Source organism: Mixophyes fleayi, chromosome 1 (genome assembly GCF_038048845.1).
Source record: "Mixophyes fleayi isolate aMixFle1 chromosome 1, aMixFle1.hap1, whole genome shotgun sequence".
NCBI classification, from domain to species: Eukaryota; Metazoa; Chordata; class Amphibia; order Anura; family Limnodynastidae; genus Mixophyes; species Mixophyes fleayi.
Window position 1 is genome coordinate 173,526,260 of NC_134402.1, and position 21,065 is coordinate 173,547,324.

General features: G+C 38.2%; 1 protein-coding gene across 1 annotated transcript; it reads left to right on the top strand.

The window, feature by feature from the left end:
- The first annotated feature begins 1 nt into the window (after nt 1).
- Nucleotides 2-19,197, top strand: CCDC158 (coiled-coil domain containing 158). Its single transcript, XM_075199345.1, has 9 exons — nt 2-10; nt 226-423; nt 1,841-2,314; nt 7,922-8,111; nt 9,022-9,174; nt 10,686-10,798; nt 13,499-13,657; nt 15,041-15,133; nt 19,168-19,197. The coding sequence occupies exons 1-9, from the start codon at nt 2-4 to the stop codon at nt 19,195-19,197; spliced, it is 1,419 nt and encodes a 472-aa protein (XP_075055446.1).
- Nucleotides 19,198-21,065: the final 1,868 nt, after the last annotated feature.

Sequence of the window (21,065 nt, forward strand, 5' to 3'; positions counted from 1 at the left end):
AATGCAATTTGTAATCTTTATTACATGTAATTTTCTAAACTTCCTTTCACAGTATTATCAGTTTTGTTAAATTCACTTGAAAAGTATTGTGTAAAAGTATTCGAGAGCTATGTGTTTCTAAATGTAGAAAATTATTGCATGAAAAGAAATTTAATTTTGTGGATTGGCAAAAAAACAGTCAATGAACCTGCTGATTTTTAACAAATGTTCTAAATTAACTTACAGGAAGCCCTTAAAATCTGTGAAAAACAGCTGAACTTGGAAAAAGTGCACAGGAAACACTTACAGGACCGGGAAACAGTCAGCGGCCTCACCAGTGAACACTTACGAAGAGAGCTGATTGAACGAAGTATGGAGGTGGATCGGCTTCAGGCAACAGTGAATATGCTCAAGGAAGAGAGCCAACATAAGGCAGAACAACAGGTTTTATATTATGTAGAGTTTTGTATGTGGTGATGTGTCCGCATCTGAATGACAATATTTTATCAAAAAGCAAATGTCTCTGTGTCCACTTTTCCCCAAATATTGTCTCATCCTGCCTTTTTTTGCCTTTGAGAAAGGTATAGATGACCTCCAAAATGTGTGACATGCAACCAGATAATAATGACTAGTAAAGAATTTCTCTTATAACCCAGCCAGCTCAATCCTGGGTAATATGTTTAGCTAAGGAAGTAGTATGTATTACATTTATCAACTGCACTATATTGTATAATGTGCTTATGTTAATTGCATAGTGATCAGTGCTCTGTCCCTTCTCCACCAGTCCCCTGCCCTATGACCGCATTTCTCACTATCTCACTAGAGTACCGCCCAGGATTGCAACTGCTTGTTGTAGGGACCCCAGGCTGCATGTTCTGGCTTGGAATAAGCCGCTTTTACAGGTGCAGCCTATGACGCGCAGCCTAGGTGGTGTGACTCCTAGGCTGTGCATTATTCCCCCTCCCATAATCTGGCTTTGACAGAACTGTAAATGGGTAGAAGGGCCTCGACCTCAATCTACCACCACCATCATCATCATTGCCTAATTGCACTTTATACCCCCCTTTTTGCTCCCCTGATGCTGACGTAGAGCAAGTGGGCAGCAGTAGTAGTGATTAGTCAGGCTGTTCTGCATTGCCAGTCAAGTAGCCTGCTAAATGTCCTAATTAGCTCACTAAGTGTCAGACTTACCAGAGCCTCTCTTTCCCCAGCCAGCTGACAGGGCAGAGAACATAATTTGTTGATTTGTATGTAGTTAAATAAAAAGTGGAAATGCTCAAAAAGAATCACAGGTCAGTGAAACTGCTGCTGCCTGTACAGCATAGGGGGAAGGGAGGAACATTAATCAATCATTCTGTGTGCTTTTGATGTTAAAGCAAACAGTCTCTGAGGTAATGTTAAGTGGCACTGCTATTTGTATTAGCTATTTTTAAATTATTCATGTTGTGTCATTGCAAACTAAGAGGATTTGGAGTACTTGCTCAAGTAGTCGTACATCACTGCTTATAAAATATTTTTCTTTGCTCTCAGTACATATGGTGCTGAGTACTTTGCAAGAAGTTTTCATGACCGTCCTAGTCAGCAAAATAATGTGTCAGTAAATATTAGCCATAAAGGCTATAAATAGATGATTTAAATTGTTCTGTTTTTCTATGTTTCGTTCCACTCTATAATGAAAGAAGTTGAGGTCAAGCATTCCCACTTTACAGCAGTAAGACTGGGATTGGCATTGTCAGTGCTTTAGATAGAACTGGAAATTGGTCAATTATATTGTAATTATGTACATTACAATGCTACACAAAAAATAAAAGGTGGTGTGATATGTTTAAATGATCCCTACTTTTCTGTCCTTTCCTGACAGATGAGAACTATTCAGGAGAAAACGGCTAGTCTCAATTTCATATCGTCCCAGCTGGAGTCCGTGAAAGGTACATTGCAGAAAACTGCAGATGAGCTAGCAGTCAAAACCCAGAGCCTGGAAAATGCTGACAAAAATGCAATAGAATCAAAAAAACTCCTGTCTGAGAAAGATAAAGCATTAAAGAAAGCTGTGGATGAGCTGAAGAGACTGCGTTTGTATGCTGAAGACAAGCAGCGCGAGGTACAACTGCTGAAAATTGACACTGAGAAGATATCAGAGATACAGAAAGACGCGCATACACTAAAGCTGCTTGTGGTGGAAAAAGATAACATGATAATAACTCTGCGGGGACAGATTGAAGCTATAACTCGGATGATTGGAAAACGCAACCAGGAAGTAGAGGCACTGGAAGCAGAAAAATCTCAACTCCTAGAGGAAGTAACTGCTAGAAAAGCTGAAATACAGGATGTAAGGGTAAGGTTATGTTCCAAATATTCATTAGTTGCTTCTCAAATATGTACTTGCTTCATAAAGATGTACAGTATGAAAATCCACTTTATCTATTTTATATATATCTGGCTAAATGATTATAAACGATTTCTTGTGAACTCAATAAAGTACCCTGTGGCAACATGTTTTCCTGAAAAGTGAAAACATGAAAAGAATTCTCAGACCACTTAAATCAATGATTTTAACTCAATGTACAATACATCGTGCCACAGTACATAACAAATAATACACAAGTATAAGGAAAGTAAACAAAGGATTAAAGTGAATGGTACTTTATATAAGGGACTTCAAATATGAAACTTAACAAGTAGTATAAAAACCAAGTATTGTATGGCCATTTCTCAGTCGTCCAATTGGGGGATACCAGAACATTGGGGTATAGAAGAGCAATTGCACTTTAAATATTTGAATGTTAATTGTAGCTCCTCCCCCTCCATATCCAGCGCCTGCTGGAGCACAGACCAGTTGTTTTAAAGTACCCATCAAGCGAGGGCCATGATTTGTGCTGCTTCAGCAGCTTTATTTTGGTTTAAAGCTTGGAGGCAGGTGTTTGTTTTTTTTGTATTAACATTTGGCCACATATATGCCACAGACGGAAGCTGTAGAAGTCTAAATGTCTGAGCATCGCACAGCACAGATGGCTGTGCAATGCTGGAGTGGGGATCGGAGGAGCAGAGTTGTGCCTCCATTGTTATTCCCAACGTTGGATTGCTTTGGCAGTCGCTGCACCACCAAGCACCAGAGAGTAGTCTAAGGCAGATATGAACTAAACCCTCAGTTCCAGGCCAGGGGCTATTTCTTTATTATTATTATTATTATTATTATTATTATTATTATTATAAAATAACCGTCTTTATGTTAACCTGGGGCCGGGTCAACTAGGGGTTACTGAGATAGTAACCCTACTAGGTACTAGTTTGGCCTGAGGGGGACGTCCTTTTTGATGGCAGCCATCATGGTGCTGGAACCTGGGGGGGGAAGGTTTTTTTTTGCTCTTTTAAGGTGGACCCTTTGCCCTATCTCCTTAGCATGCTCCTTCACTACAATTGAAGCACACCAGAAGTAGCAGACATATCTCCAGTTCAGCTCTCTTTATACTATTGGTGCCGTGAGTTATTATGCGGGCTGGTTTCTGAGTGAGGTTTAACTCAGTTTTTCTGGGCTTGGGACTCTTAGGAGGTTCACCTTCTTTCTGTTGAGTGTGTTCTGTTTATTGTATTCTATACCTGTGCCTTTCTGCCAGGTCAGACAAGGGGAATTCTATAAGAGAAAAGGCTGTAAAGGTGGTTTCTCATAAAAAAAAATATTTTTACATGTTGTAGATGCCAAGATAAATTACCTCTAGGACAGTCAGAGGCAGCCTGCCAGTCTGAGGATCATGTGCCGTATATACCTGGGGCTCTGGTACATTTGTATTGGAACCAGCCTGGGCTAAACCTTTAGCCAGCTCCATTGCTGAGATTGATCTGCTGGCCCATTCTCATGAGAGCAGTCCTACTCCCTCTGGTTTTGTGGGAGGTTCTTTTGGACATGTGTCCCCCTCGTAGTAATGAGTCAGATTTTGACGGTTCCTCTCAATAGTTAGTTGGAGGTTTGGATTTAGAGGATTATTTATACTTTGAAGAAGATCCTTATAGCCAACAAGGGATGGATCATCTGACTCAGGCTGTGTGCCAGGTATTGGACATCCATGATACAGAGTTTTCAGATGCTTTGGAATCTTCCCTTTTAAAAAGGAGTGCTAAGAGAACAGTTTATTTTCTTCTTCTTCCCAGCTGGATAATTGCTTGGTGAGGAGTGGAACACTCGGGACCATAAATTCCAAGTGTCCCATAAGCTACAGAATTGTTATCCTCTTTTTGTTGAGGACACAGTTAAATGAGAAATTCCTCCTAAGGTGGATGCCTCAGTAGCAAGGTTGTCCAAGAGAACCAATATTTCCCATTCCCAATGCGGCAAACATTAAAAATGTCGCTGACTGTAAGGTGGAAAGCATTCTTAAGTCCTTTGCAACCAGTTCTAGTCTTAGCATGGGTAAATAAAGCCATGGAGGGGTGTTCAGCTGTCAGAGGGCTTGATGGCTAGCTTAACGGAGTTTGAATTGCTGAGTATTTGAGGGATGTGGCTCTAGATGTTGGCCTGATTGGGGATAGGATGTCGGCTTAAAGCTTGGGAAGCTGATGTGGACTCTAGAGTCTCTTCCTTTCTATGATGGTGTATTATTTGTACCTAATTATTATTAGCCAGGCTTCAGAGGAAAGGAGTGCATTTCTTCCCGTTAATGCTTTGAAATCTAGAGGTCCCAGGTTTCGCTCTTTTCAGATTTCAGGGGAGGTTCCTACAGGAAAATCTTGGAGTCAGTAACCCAGAACGCAGGCCATTGCACTTAGGGGAGGTTTGCTTAGACTGCTAGATATCCAACTTCCAGGTCTTCCGACGTGCCATCAGCATGAGAATCATTTTGTCCACATAGATTCATCTGTGGTGGGAGCCCATTTACTTCTCTTCTGGATCCAGAAGATGCCTGGGTGAGGGGGGATTGTGGCTGGGGTTACATTATAGCTCTACCCAAATCCCCACTAAGAAGACTCTTTACCACGGGGTTCCCCCCAGACAAGACAAAACGTCTTGCTATGTTTAAAGTTATTCTATCTCTGATTTCTTCAGGGGTGGTCGTTACGATTCCAGATCACCAAAAGTGTTTGGGGTTTTATTTGAACCTTTTCTTGGTTCAAAAACCCGATGAAGTCACTGAGATTGTTAGTGAAAAGCCTGGAAAGGGATGAGTATATGGTGTCCTTGGACATCAAGGTTGTGTATCTTCACGTTCTAATCTGGGAAGGACATCATTGTCTTCTTGGATTTGCTTTCCAGACCCATCACTACCAATTTTGGGCTCTTCCTTTTGGCCTGGCCACAGCTACAAGGGTTTTAAGTCGTGGCGGTTATGGCGTCTCTGCTGTAGTCCAAGGGAGTGCAAATCATTCTCTATTTGGATTAACGGTTGATCAAAGCACAAGCACCAACTGTGCTTCTGGTCCATGTGAGAGAGATTGCACAGATTTTTGCAAATTGACACCATCATAATGGATGATCATTCTGGCTCTTATCTTCAACACGCAGAAACAGAGGGTGTTCTTACTGTCGGGCAAAATTCTGTTCTTGCAGTGTATAGTAAAGTCTCTGTTGTCTCACAAACAAACTTCTGTACACTTCTGCATTAAGGTACTGGTTAAAATGGTCTCAACATTCGAGTCCAGTTTGCTCACTTTTAATGCAATAGAGTTCCAGTTAGACTAACTAGAACTTATCTCGAAGTGGAACAAATCTCACCGGTGTCAATCCAGCCAGGTGATTCTCTTTTTTCACAGGGTGTGTCATGTACTCTTTTGGTGGCTGGGGAAGGAGAACCTCAGCAAAGGTCACCTGTTCTCCATTTGGACTGTTGACTCTAGTGACTACGGACACCAGCTCTTGGGATTAAGGAGTTGTCATTCTTCACATCCGCTTTCAGGGTCTTTGGACTCTGGCGGAGTCAGGATTTCCAATAAACATGTCAGAATGGTCAGCAGTGTTCTGTGCTCTAGTCAGTGTATAACATTTTTTGCAGGGAAGCTCAGTGAAGATACAATCGGACAATGCCATGGCAGTGGCATACCTCAACAACCAGTGAGGCACATTAAGTCCTATTGCCATGCATGAGACCAGCAGGATCTTGCATTGGGCAGAACTAAATGTTTAATCCATTATATCAGTTTTCATTGCAGTGGTAGAGAACTAGGAGGCAGACTTTCAGAGCAGACAGATTGTTTATCCTGGGGAATGGCTCTTCACTAGTCTGGTGGGGTCAATCGGACGTCCATACAATTGCATCTTGGTTGAACCACAAGATGGAGCTTTTTTGTTCAAGGGCAAGAGACCCAAGGGTCATCTTAGTAGATGCTACGTCAGTCTCCTGGTAGTTTCATCTAGTTTACCTATTTCCCCCTGGTAGTCGTCTGAGTATTTTGAAAAAAAGTGAAAAGATTGGCCACGAAGAGCCTGGTGCACAAACATATCGCGTCTGCCTCTCAGACCAGACTTGTTAATTCAGAGTCACCATTTCTGCACCAAGGTTTACTTTTTTTAGCTTCAAAGGCTTGACTTCCGAAGTCTTGATTCTCAGAGCAAAGTAGAGTTTGTCCAATAGTGTGGTTCAGGGCAAGGAAACCTGTTTCAGTCAAAAATTACCACACAGTGCGGAGGAATTATATTGCCTGGTGTGAGAGGAAGCGGTTTCCTATCTCTTCTCTTAAAGTGCCCAGGCTCCTTATGTTTTTACAGGATGGGCTGGATGCCGTGATGAGCCTTAGCTTCATTAAAGTTCAGGTGTCAGCTCTCTCTGTCTTCTATCAAAGAAGATTGGCTTTGTTGCCAGATGTTAAAATGTTTTTACAGGGTGTACTGCATATGCATCCTCCTTATGTTTTTCTGATGGCGCCATGGGATATCAATTTGGTGTTGGATGCTTTGCAGCATTCACCATTTGAACCTTTGCATAAGATAAACTTCAAATTTCTGACTCGGACAACTGGAGAAGTCCTTCCTTTCAGCCGAAGGTGGTTTCAAAATTCCACCTTAAGCAAGATCTAGTGATTCCGGCCTTGATCCACTGTAGGTCTCCACAGGAAGAGGGCTTTCTTTAATGTCTAGATGTAGTCAATCTTTTGGTTCTCTACGAGGCCAATTCAATAAGTTGACAGGAGGCCAAAGTATCCATTGTGAGATGGAATACAGAGCTGGGCAACCTGTTCCAGAGATTATTAGAGCTCACTTCACCAGGATGATGGTAACTTCATGAGTTGCATGGCATGGGGCCTTGGCTGAGCAGCTGTGTCAGGACATTTACCATATTCTATAAGGTCAATGTGTTTGTATCTAAGGATGCCAGTTTTGGAAGGAAGGAGCTGCGCACTGCCTCTGCTGAACATACCTACCCATAAGGGAAGCTTTGGGATGTTCTGCTGTCCCACATTTGGATGTCTGAGAATTTTTTCGATTTTATACTTACGCTAAATCCTTGGCTCTCAGTCCATTTAGTTTTTATGGTCTGTTAGTTGTTCTCCTCTCCTTGTTCAGATATTTCTCCGTCTCTATACTGTGGGGTTTGGTTAAAAAGTAACTGGTGTGTACTCAGGTAGGCGCGGGGTTTGGAGGGAAAAGGAGAGGAGCTACAATTCAAGAATTTAAAGTGCCCTTGTTTCTGGCTATACTCTATACCCCAATGTTCCGGTGTCCCTCGATGGACTAAGAGAAAAGGATTTAACTTAAATCTAAAATCCCATTCTTTTAAAGCTGAACAGTTATAGGTACAAAAAAAATAATTTTAATTCTGCTTTTATTTCTCGCCAAGAAAAAAAAACGTTGCCAGGCACACTTTTCTGTGTAGGCTTTTCAAGATTACCTGCTTGTATAATTATTTCTTAGAACACTAACATATTTTTTTTTTAAATTAATATTTCAGTTCTACATCAATTCCATTGTTAGTATGTAAATAATTGATGGCTGGTTATTTTCTTGTTGTCTTAACAGACTATGGCAGAGAAGAAGGATGGAAGACTCTTTGAGCTGGATGAAATGTGTACAGTGCTAGAGCTGGAGAAAGCCAAACTGACCAATTTAATCGCTAAGAGAGCTCTAGCAACCAAGAAACTGAGGAAGGAAAAAGAAGAACTTCTGGCTGGGCTCAGAGAAACCCGGCGTGATCTTGCAAGCTTAGCAGGTAAGGAACTGCTTTCTGTGGACCTGCTAAAAACAGTTATTTAAAACCGTAAATTTTGTATAAGCGTGTGTCTCTACAAAAGCCTTGCACAGCAGCTGGGTCTCACCAGGTAATATCTCTTGCTCTAAAGCAGTTGGTCAGTCTATCTAGGAAGTAATCAACACTGATCAGCAGCATGGTGAAAATACTTTTGTGCCATTTTTTAACAAATTAGCAACATTGTCTACCATAAAACTATGTTTAAACATGAATATAGTATGCACAATTTCAAAAGTAGTCGGTGAAGGATTAAAATTCACCTGTCCTACTTTTTATATTCACTCTCATTCTTTAATATCTCTTCGGTTAAGTTTCATGCTCCGGTTTCCTCCCACACTCCAAAAAAACATACTGGTAGGTTAATTGGCTGCTATCAAAATTGACCCTAGTCTCTCTCACTCTCTGTATAAATAAATATAAATAAATATATGTAAATAAATGGTGATGATGATTAAGGAGCGAGTGTCTAGAAACCAAAACGATTTGCTTTTGAGCATGTAGTTATACCCTTACTTTGAAAAACTTTATATGTACAACTGAAATCTGTTTTTTCCACAAACCTACTTGTTTGTATTACCTGTCAGGTCAAGCCCTGCAAATAAACTTCTATTTCTCTCAACTTGTTATTAGCTCAGCGATGTGTCTTCTACTCTAAGACACTAGGGCCTTCCCCCCCAAAACTTTTTTTCACTTTTGAGTAGTTTGTTTTTTAGCTGTTTATTTGTGCTATGCCAAGTCTCAGGTCTATGCCACTTATGCAGTGTCCTAAAGTTGTGGGAAAATGTCTTTTACATTCATGCTTCATGTGTGTAATGTATTGGTTTAGTAGTCCTCAGAAGAAGAAAAAGCAGCACATTGATTTTTTTTACAGGAGACTACAAGACATTGAAGAGGAATTGCCAAAACCAGACTGGAGATAAAGAACACTTAACTACCATACTCAAAATGCAACTGAAATCCGCAATAACTGAATTGGAGCAAACCAAAAACACTCTGAAGACTGTAGAAGATTGTGATGGCCATGGTAAGATTTGTAATTATTCATTGTCCCAGCAGTACAAAAAAAGAAATATTTACAGTCCTTGTAATGCATTTGGATTTGTAAATGATATATATATATATATATATATATATATATATATATATATAAATGCTTCAGTTTTTAAAACCACAATGCGATTGTGGAGAATTCACAAATGTTTTTGCAACATGCTCACAGATGTGTTAGAACTAATCATATTCCTTGTCCTGGCTCTCTTCCCTAGTTAGTACCACCCTATTTGTTTCTCCCCCTTCCCTTTAGGATGTAAGCTCTCATGAGCAGGGCCCTCTTTCCTTGTGTGCTCCTTCTACTGTTCCTTCACCCTCTGTACCTCTTGGCCTGCTTCGCTAACCCTGTTTTTCCTGTTTTCTTAAGCTTTGGCCTTCTTCTCGCTGATTTCTACCATGCCTTTCATTATCTGTCCTAGATTTAATCTGATTTGCTTTACCCTGTCACCTGTGTTTGTATATATTTTTGTATCATGTTGTGTCTTGGTTCTGTTTTCTGTATATGTAATGTACGGCACTGCAGACCCTTTGTGGCACCTTATAAGTCAAAGATAATAATAATAATAATATTTTAAATAAATTTGTAATCATAAGTTAAAATCAGTTTCTGTGCATATCCAACTTCTCTTAGTAGCTTTTCTTATGCCCTAATCATGCTCTTGTTGGGCATACCCAATGGGATCTATAATATGGAAATTTTGGGATTGAGGGTTCTTTGGATAAGGTTTTTTTTCCCATGTGTCAGAGCACATGCCTGAAACGCAGCATCGTAACTAGGGCTGTGAGAGAGGTGCGACCACCCAGGCCGCAATGCTGAAGAAGGGCACAGTTTATTAATATTTTAAGTTCATGGGGTAAAATTGAGGGCTAGGGGGGCGGCAGTTTTCCTTCTCTCCCCAGGCTCTAAGATTTTAAGTTACAGCTCTGCTAAAACATATTAAAACACATTTCAAAATACCCATTTGTTTACCCGCAGAAACAATTATCTATTTTTTTCTGTTTTGTTGAACTTTTCTGTATAAGAAGTTTTTAGATAACCGGTCCAGGGCAGGATTAGGATATGTGGGGGAACCAAATGACTTGTCTGGGGTGCCTGCCACAGTTTTTCCTGGCGAGCAGCACCTGCCTTGCAGAACAATACAAAGCCAGTTCTGTGCACACAGCCTAGTGGGTGTGACCGCATGGACCAATTGGTAGTAACTCTTTGGTTGCAGCTTCCACCATTTTTCATTTTCAGCCAGCTAATGTCACTTTGTGGGGGGAACTGTTGTGTGGCACCCCTAGTTGCTCCACCTAAAATCTAGCTTCTGAAGAGATACCACAGCTGTACACAGGTTTGATACCATCTACTGGTTGCAGCAAAGCAAGCTACCTAAATGAAGTTAAAATTGTGTATAGAAAGCACACTTATTTTATAATTAATTTATAATATCTGTATCATTATTGATTTGTTTATAATTACTTTGAGATAATTGTTATTTTCAGCTATTCAAATTGCAACAAGAATGCAGAAGAAAATCACTGCAAAGAGGGAACAGATTGATACATTACAAAGCAGAATTCATTTCTTGGAAGAGGCCCTGTCCAATGCAACAAAGGTAGCTTGCTGCTATTTTAGCACTACATGATACATTAACAGTAAAAATATTAGTTTGTTATTGGTTTCTGTTAGAGATGAGCGGGCTCAGATTATCGCAATCCGAGCCCACCCGAACAGTGCAGATCCGATGGTGATCCGAGCACTGTTCGGGTACTTCCGGCGGGGAGAAACACTGAAAGCGAGGCTGAGACTCAAAATCCCGCCGTCAGATCTCGCGACATTCAGATTTATTTATGTTTATTCCCCGCTATAATGTGCTCAACAGACAGGAGTGCTGTATGGAAGTATGGGTCTGCACAAATTCCTCCATTATGTCTGGAAGCAGACAAATTATCAATGTACATTGACTGCACACCAATCAGTCAGCATAGAAATCCCCAAAAAGGTGAGTACAAATCAAATATGAGCATTACGAATTATTGTAAGTCTAGGGGGGGTATTCAATTGTTGCCGTTAACGCTCTCAAACGAGCGCTCTAATATATTAGCGTTAATATGGTAATTACTCGCTAAATTTCATCTCGCAGCTCCCTAAGCTGCGAGATGAAATTCAGCGAGTAAACTACCGTATTAATGGTATTTACGCGCATATTACCGTATATAAACTGTAATATTTTTCGAGCGCTCGTTTTTTTTTGTTTTAGCGCGTTAAAAGCAACAATTGAATACCCCCCACGGGGTCATAAAATGTGGTTTTAGTATTATTAACGTTATGATTCGACTGGAGAACCCTTTTTAATTCCAGTTTTTGGACTCCCCTTGTCCCTGTGGCTCCATTGCAGAAATTGGTGGTTGCAAGTTAAATGTTCATTTAAAAAAATAACATCAGACTGCTTAAATATAACAATAGCAATTATTGTTTGCAGTACAGCTAAACTTGGAATATACTACTAACAGAGAAATAGAAGTCTCCTTTTAAATAAAATGCGTTTTGAAATTATAATGTGCAAAGCATTGTCAATTTGTGTGGAAAAGCTGTAATTGAACTGATTGCAGTTGTAATAAACCTGATGGAGCAGTTGAGAAAGTGAATTAGTACATTTGTATTACAGATATATAATTGATATGCTGTTTATGTATTTACATGGTACATCTCGTGTATGTATGTGGTGTCATATATCTGTCAATTTAGTATGAAAATGTACAGAGTAGATTCTGCTTATTCACTCATAATGTATTATGACATAATTGTTGTGTCTGCTTATTGATTTGGTCATAAGGTGCATTATGGTGTGATATAATTAACCAGAAATCCATATATTCTATATATGCATAACTAATGTGTATGAACCAGATCCTGTAAATATCTATTAATCTGTGTTACAGTTAATGTTATAGCTATTTATGATTAGCTGTCATGTTCCAGTTTTACAGCCCTCTGCTACAATGGTAGTATCCATAAAGTATGTGTTCCATATTTTACTGGCCATGCCCCTGTGTGCATATTTGTACAGATTATTTGCGTTACCTAGGAGACTGCAAGCAAGGCACTGATCCAATATTGCGAGGTGTTCAGAATAGACTGGAAATGAGTGGAAATGAATGTTATTGAGGTTAATAATAGTGTAGGAGTGAAAAAAACAAAACAAAACTGGATTTTAGCACTTTTTATGCTTTTTTAAAAAAAAATCAGAACCCAAAACCCTAAATCAGAACCAAAACCTTTCGCGGGGTGTTTTGGCAAAACAAATCAGAACCCAAAACCCAAAACACCAAAAGCGGCCAGTGCACACCCCTAGTTTCTGTCTGTTTTTTGTTGTTGTTGTCATATTTAAGAAATATGAACTACAGGCAGGAGGCCACCATTTTGTGGATAGACTAATAATATTTTACCAGCAGTTTTGTAGGACCTAGTTACATTAGAAGTATGAAGTGCAAAGTATCACTAGTTCATAGTGATCGTATATGCAGGTTTCCCATGAATATTGTAGACAGATGCACTTTATTATTGACACTAAAATGTCAGTTTGTTGCATTTAGAGCATGTCATTATATGGCAAGCATTACTGAGTAGATATCTCATTTGCAGGCAGTTCTTTTTATCACCGTTATACCAATAAGGGTAATATTCTGCTCCTGGATATGGTTCTGGACTCAAGTGTTTCAATGTGTGAAATTAAGTAGGTACCTTCATGATAAAGGTCACAATATTCCTTTTATCAGCATGCCGTAATTAAAAAATGTCAGACACTAAGTTATGTTATTTAAATAGTTAACACAGTTAGTATTGCTCAGCCAGTCCTTCCCAACCATTTATTTTATCTGTATATACAAAATAACCAGACAACACCCACACGTGTGTTCAATAATACAATGCATATGGTTCACTGAAGGTAAAAATACATCTAAAAATGAGGTCAGCCTCATCAATAGCAACTTCATCAGATGTCCTCACATTAGACTAGTACATTAAAGAGATTTTACATTCTATGGGGGGTATTCAATTGTTAGCGTTAACGCTCTCAAACGAGCGCTCAAAAAATCTTAGCGTTAATACGGTAATTACTCGCGGAGCGGCGAGCTGAAATTCCGCGAGTAAACTACCATATTAACGCTTTTCACGTGCAATATTACCGTATAAACGGTAATATTTTTTGAGCGCTCGTTTTTTAGCGTTAACGCTAACAATTGAACACCCCCTAAATGTTCTGGTGAAATGTCTCTTTTTTTTTTATTTTTATTTTTTTATTTTTTTTTAGGATAAACAGCATCAGAAAGTGGAGAAAACAAAGTTAATGCAGGAATGTGCCCAAGAAGCAGCAGAGAGGAACAAGCTGTCTAGATTGGTCGAGATCCTCAAGTCTGAGAATAATACTTTTAAAGGCAACATTGCAAGCACAGAAGCAGCCATGGACAAGGTAATGGTTTTCTTATATTTTTACTACTGTAAAAGTACAGTATGTACCTATAATAAGATTTGGGAGGTAATTTAACTGAGAGCTATAATTTTTTCCTTTTTTTATTCATGATTTTTTATTGAATTTCAGGATATGGGAAAAGGTACATAAAAATACAAGGGGATGGAGAGCGAGTGGTGCACAAGTGTTACTTGGATAGCTGAGATTTCTATAAATACCTCTAGGTCAGACGCTACCAAAAGATACTGACCAAACCTCCTAAAAGAGGAGTGTGATATCGAACACTAGTTAATTCACAACTTTCCAGAAGCCTCACTTTATTAATAATAAATGGAAGCTAGATATGGGTATTGTAGCTTCACCCCCGAGGTGTGGTCCAACCTATTCATCTATTTGTCATCCTTTTTTCCTACCGTGCAACCCATCTGAAGCCCCTAAACAAGATACTAACTAGAACTTGCCTAACACCCACTTGTCTCCACAAAATAAGTCCCAACTTCTCACATGAGCGCTGGAGGGGCTGCAGAAGCCAGAGCCGACCTCATAACATCTTTTGGACATGTCTGAAAATCCTTTCCCTCTGGTTATCAATATTTCAGCTACTGTCCAAAGCAATGGGCCACCATGTATCCACAGAACGGACTATTGCAGGACCCCTATTACTCTTAGCAGAAACGCAGATTGCACAGGCCTGGAAAACTAGCGATCTGCCCGCCATTAGTAAAATCACTTTGCTGTGAGTTGGAAAGGCAATCCTTATATACACTCTCTTCCCACAAAAAATCTATGATACTTTTTATGTACCATTTTATTATTACTGTGTGACTTGCATCTTTTTCCCTACCCTTTTCTTTTTCAGTTCCCATATCCTGAATTTAATGAAAATAAAATGTAAACTAATGAATAAAAAGAATAAAAAGATTTTGTAAAAATAAACTTTTTAACCACATGCCACTTAAATAGCAGAGTCTGCTTGTTCCACACCAGGAATCCCAGGAATTCTAGAGAACTTACCCCCGAGAGATCAGTCGTCCAGTAATGGCCCCTAATACAAATGAGGGACAGCTTTATGTTACCAATATGGCAGGGGATGGACCCCCATGAGTGTACTAGTGTGAGGAAGGTGGATTGTGTAAGCACCCTTAACCATCCAATATAAACAACCCCTTTTAAAGGAAATAACCTTTTGGTGTGGTTCTTTTTCCAATGCCCCTTCATCTGTCTAACAGAATTTCTGAGAAACAAAAGATAGATTTTGGAATTGATGAGTGATCTTGTCATAGAACCCCCAATTTTATGTGAGTGAGTAGATGACCGTTGAAAAAAATACATTTGGAAACTCTTTAAGCTAGTAGGCCTCCCTCTTAAATGTATCTCTTGCAGACTTTGTTACAGTTGTCAGAGTGCCAAGCATCAATCCAACGTCTGGAGCAAGAAGTAATGTGCCTGAGGTTACAGCATACACTGGACTTAAAGGCAAGACATGTTGGGGCTATTATAATAATCTATACAGTTCAATTTTGTTTTATAAACTGTATTTTGTTGGGGGGGGGGGGGGTTCTGAAAAAATACTGATCAAACAAATAAAAAAATTGAATAATATACAAATAAACTAATTTCCATAATATACATTTGTAAGACATTTTGTATTACATTACCAGCGGTTTTTGTAAAAAATTTCCCTAGCAACATAAAAATCATACGGCTACTGAATTTAAATATTAAAGCAAGAAGTATGACGAGGATAATAAAGATCAAAAAAAGGAAAATTGAAGGTTCTTAAACTGGTATATATATGTATATGTTTATATATATATATATATATATATATATATATATATATATATATATATATATATATATATATATACACACTATAGTATAAATGGTTGATATCCATCTTACGAAAGGTAACAAGAAAAGCTACAATGAATATGGCAACAGTAAAATAAAAAATAAACATTTGCAAATCCTCTTTGTATTAATTGTAGGATATAATTGAAAAAACATTCAGTAGAACCCTCTGTAAGATGTGCGTTAAAAATAAAACATTCATATAAAAAGAAATCATCTCAAGTTATCACACACAGAAACACATTTATCACATATTTACAAATTGAAATTACAACATTTTGGATTTCCGCTATGGATATAATTGACATTGTTCCTATTAATTGCTTAGTTTGTTAGTATAGTTGTGATGAGATGCGCACATAGTCTGGCCTAGGGAGGCCCCTCTGAAGGTGGTGGACCAATGAAAATTTCCCTTCTGCATTGCTCTAGAACCAACAGTGAGAAAGATACTGCCAATATTGACTTAAATCGAAAGAGAAATGTAGCAAAGTGTAAAAATGTGAAATTATTTAATTAGAAATTGTCGCAATTCATTGCACATGATCAAACATAAAGTTCTCTGCTTGATTATTTTTGGTAATTTATTAAATTACAGTGTGAATTGGCAAGTATCCGTTTTAAATCTGTAGTTTTTGGCTATTAATCCACTACCATTGCTACAATACTAAAAATACTAAACTCAATGAAAACACTAAGGTGGTGACTTATATATTCAGTATACTTTATGCAGTCAAGTACAGGAGAAATAATGCAAATCATTTGTTTAATAATATTTAGCTTGAAGCAAACTTTACATAAATAGTTTTAAGAGGAATTTTACTGTCGCACCAATTGTTGGGAGTCATAATACCCTTCGTTCCAAATTAGGAGAGATCTCTCATTTATTGACTATGGGGTGCAACCACTAACCTAACAACAATAATGAATAAAAAGAAAGAGAAAAGAGGTTCATTAAAAATGGTGCACAAAATGTGCCCTTAGAACTTCATATTTGTTTAAATTTATTTTTTTTAATAATTCCTATTAAAATAAATTCAATATAAAAACCAGCGACATATAAAAATGAAAAGATGTGACGTGAATAACCAAAAATGTGTGTTTAAAATTACTGGATGCACTTCGGTCGTCTCCTATATTAACTGAGGATTACATACTCAAAATATTCAGGCATGAGAATAATGCTAGACTTATATTTAGGGAATGATATTCCCTTCTATGTAGCCAATTAATTTCCTTAGTTATTTTTGATTTGGCATTATAGCTAAATTCTCCTTAACTAAACCGCTGCAATCATTCACTTTATGCCAAATAGATTTAAATAACATATGCATATATTCTCATCATGCATAAGTCCAAGAACAGATGTTTGTGATTTCCTGATCTGTATACTTCATCATCATCATCATCATTTATTTATATAGTTTCACTGATTCCGCAGTGCTGTACAGAGAACTCACTCACATCAGTCCCTGACCATTGGGGCTTACAGTCTAAATTCCCTAACATACACACAGACTAGGGTCAATTTGTTAGCAGCATATTAACCTACTAGTATGTTTTTGGAGTGTGGGAGGAAACCGGTGCACGCAAACACAGGGAGAACATACAAACTCCACACAGATAAGGTCATGGTTGGGAATTGAACTCCTGACCCCAGCAGTGTGAGGCAGAAGTGTTAACCACTGAGCCGCCATACTTGACACAATGTGACAGCAGCCTTCTATATAATATATCGGGCACTAGAATAGGCTTTGCATACAGGTCAGGTGAGGCTGCTCTGTTTTAGTTTACAGATTTTTAAACTAACTTTTTCATATAATGTATTGACTGTGTAAAACCACACCTACATATTTTTGCGCAAGACCATTTTTTTTGTAAGTTTCCTTTATTTGCATTACCTGAGGTAGTCTTCTCTGCACACAGACACACACTTTCACCAATACACAGGCATTTTATACAAATGCAAAAACTCACACTGTAAACGGTTGATGCAGAAACTGCGGCCTCTGTGCCATCCCGCTTTCATATCTCAAAGAAAGGGTAAGATAAAAAACATATGTAATGTAGTACATCCAGATTAGAGAAAATCCACAGAAGTTGCCAAACTATACATGGAATGGAGCCTTCAGAAATTGGCAACAGAGAATTCAGTGTAGGTCATAAGGAGCCATTTGGATTACTGCATTAAAGGTTTCATATATTGTTTTCTTTTAATAATGTTGTTCAGTTCAACCCTCGGTGTGCCCCATATGTTTATCTCCTTATACACAGATGGTAAACTGAAGTATCCTATCTGTGTTACTGAGGTATGCTGTAAAATCATTACATTAGCATCTGTGGCTCTCCTGTAGCTAGGACATACTACATCACTATAGCTACTTCTTCCATTTACATTTGTAAAAGTACTTTTGCACTTTGTTTTCATTTATATATGGGCTATCCATGTGTTGAGCTGTATTTGGTCATTGGCGTGGATGGGAGGATGAAGATTTATGAAAATTGATGCACAAGAAGAAGGTGCTGAAACTCAACCAATCAGACATTCGCTTTCCGCACTACCAAAACTAACCATTAGAATCTGACTGGTTGCTAAGAGTTACATCACCTTTTCTCTGTACACCAGTTTTCACAAATGTCCTCCAATATGTCTTATGCACACTTATTACTCTTTTCATGCAGTATTGTATGCACTATACTCAGTGGTGGGATTCAAAAAAATTAACAACATGTTCTATGTCCTAATGACCATTTTAACTATACCAAAAGATATACCGAAAGGTAGTCTAACAATTCACGCATTAAATACTGCAATAAGAACAGTAAAAGAGGTAAAGACAACTAGATTATGTATAACGGAAGATTTTTAATATTAAATACCTCATAAACAGTTAGTGAATATATTTCCATATTGCTGTTTGATTGGCGTCCTCACTTGCAATTTTCTTTGCTTTTATCCGAGCATCATCAGCTGTGTGATTTACCCTTAACCATCTTTGCACTGTAGGAGTAGGATTCTATTCCTTCAGCGGTAGGCCGATAAGACCGATAATCATAATGTTTGATATATTGGAAACAGTTAGCCGACTTCTCTTCTCAGAACATATAATGTTCATCTTTGAAAAACCCCTTTCTGCTTCTGCTGAACTTACAGCAATTGTTCTGACAATATTTCTAGCTCTTTGAACACTTTTAGGAATTGAATAGTTCCCGTTGCTTTTTAACACATTTTCCACAAAATCTCAATACTCATTAATCTCAATTTGGTAATTGAAAAATGTATTAAATACATGCAATTGCTCTTCAGCTGCTTTCCATGGAACTATTACTACTTCAATATTCCAGTAATCTGGCTCCAAAAACTTGAGAAATTGTAATGTATTACTATCATCAAATTGGCTACAACTTGCTTTTAAATGGCCACAATCCATTAATCTTTTTTTTTAAATTCGTTACAATGCCTTCTAAGAGTGTTTTCCGAGGAAGACCAACAAACCGATGATTTTCTACAAAATCGATTTTTTCGTAGCTTTCTGAAGTAATTAATTCATTAACCTTTTTTCGTATGGACCCTTTTCTTTTTCAAGCATTTCAAATGCTTTAATTGATCGAATCACAAGTTTTTCAGCCTTTATTATGTCTGTATTTCTTGCTTCCAGTGCATTGGAAGGCAGAGAAATTTCGTTTAAAATATCAATCATCAATGCCAAATCAGTTAAAAAATATATATTTTTAAGACGGGTAGCCATACCCAAGTACTTGGCATTTGAAGAAAAATAGTGATGTAGTGCAGGATAAGCGCGCCACACAGCTAGGGTTGACCTTAAACTACAGGCAGCCCATCTTGGTCCCAAAATTCTACTAATCTTAATAATTTCAATTCCAAGTTGTTCAGATATTTTGGTAAGTTCAATCTGGTTCTTATTGGATTGATGAAAAATAGTATATATCTTATCAAGGAATATTTTGAAATGATTTACTTGCTTTATTTCCTTTATTGAGTCATCTAAAACAAGTTGGAGGCGATGGTTTAAACAGTGCCATATTATTATGTTTGGGAAGTCTTTTGTGATCCTAGTGCTCACTCCAGATTTTCGCCCAAGCATAACACTTGCACCATCAGAGCAAAATCCGATTAAATTTTTTTGTAAGTAGTTCTTGGTAAGCCCAATTTTATGTAAGCTTTCCAGAACTGAAGAACATATTGTCTCTGCATCTTGTTTTTCCAATTCAACTAGCTCAACAAAAATTGTTGGAGATTAAACTGAGTCCTCAACTTTTAAGAACAGTATTATAACTGGTTTGCAAGATATAGTTGAAGCTTCATCAATAATCAAACATATTTTCTTATGTTTTGCAGTAATTTTAGTAAATATTTCTTTTTTAATTTCCTTGGCAATAAAATCTACTATTTTCACAGCAGTTTTACGTGAATGCAATCCTATTCCCATATCTAATCCATTTTACATTTGCAGTTCGATCTCATCTTCTTTGTCTGAAAATGGTTTACATCTTTTTGTCAGGCTGTAAATTGTATTAAATACTCTACAAGTAGTACTGAAATATTTTTTATTCATTGTATCTACTACGTTTGTTATAGTATCCTGCTCACGTATTTTGAAGTTGTCTTTACAAATGTTATGAGCCTTTGATGAAAAATGTTCTTTCATTTTTTTCCTTAGAGAAGCTTGTTGTACCATTCTGTTTTTCCCTGATGCCTCAATCTGAAAACCTTTCCACTCTTTTGACACATGAACACTTTTCTCTTTTATGAAATCATATTTCGCACAATACTCACAACCTAACTTTTTGTTACAAATGCCCAGGCCTTCATATTTTTCTTTAAAATGTTTATATTGTTGCACTGACCAGCATTCCGGAAGACTGTCTGCAATATTGGAGTTGTTGTGATTTTCTATTTCAATTGACGTGCTGCTTTCTTCACACTGGATTGGTTGTGCTAGTGACTGTGTTGAACCTTCCAAGGGCAATTCTGATACAACAGCAGAATCTGACTTTTTTTTTCTTATTGAAAAAATCTCTCAAAGTATGTTGCCTTTTCATCCTTGTTTCAAGGGCTACATAAAAAACATAAAAAAAATTGTATATAATAACATTTATTTATGGACATGGAAGTAGAAGCATACATCTCAGCCTCACTCTAAGTACAGAAGTCATGGTCCCATGGCAGCATGAAGAATCTTCATCATACTACTGCGCCATTTTGATTCCCCCCTTCCACCCCCACCACTACAGGCTAATTAAAATGACTCCTCTCCTCTCTGGCCAGCCCTCAGCCAGCCCAGCAACCAGCCCAGCCATACTGGCTTCCCTCTCAGTCTCTCCCCAATTTGTGCAGCTACCTGGGAGCCCCTGAGCTAACCTTCTCCTCCTCAGCAAGCAAGCAGCAGCCTTCAGCCGCCCTTTCCCTCTCTTGCCACATTAAACACTGCAGTGACAGGCTCAGCACATCAGCATCATCACGGTTACTCACCCCAGATGCCGATGGTCGGCGACGGTGAGTGACCCAGTAATGTCCGTACTCCCGGCCCGGGCT

What these genes read in the sequence shown, in the direction of transcription:
- CCDC158 (XM_075199345.1), top strand. An exon ending in TGATCTTGCAAGCTTAGCAG is followed by an intron (nt 8,112 to 9,021) that starts GTAAGGAACTGC and finishes TTTTTTTTACAG; the next exon opens with GAGACTACAAGACATTGAAG. An exon ending in CCCTGTCCAATGCAACAAAG is followed by an intron (nt 10,799 to 13,498) that starts GTAGCTTGCTGC and finishes ATTTTTTTTTAG; the next exon opens with GATAAACAGCATCAGAAAGT.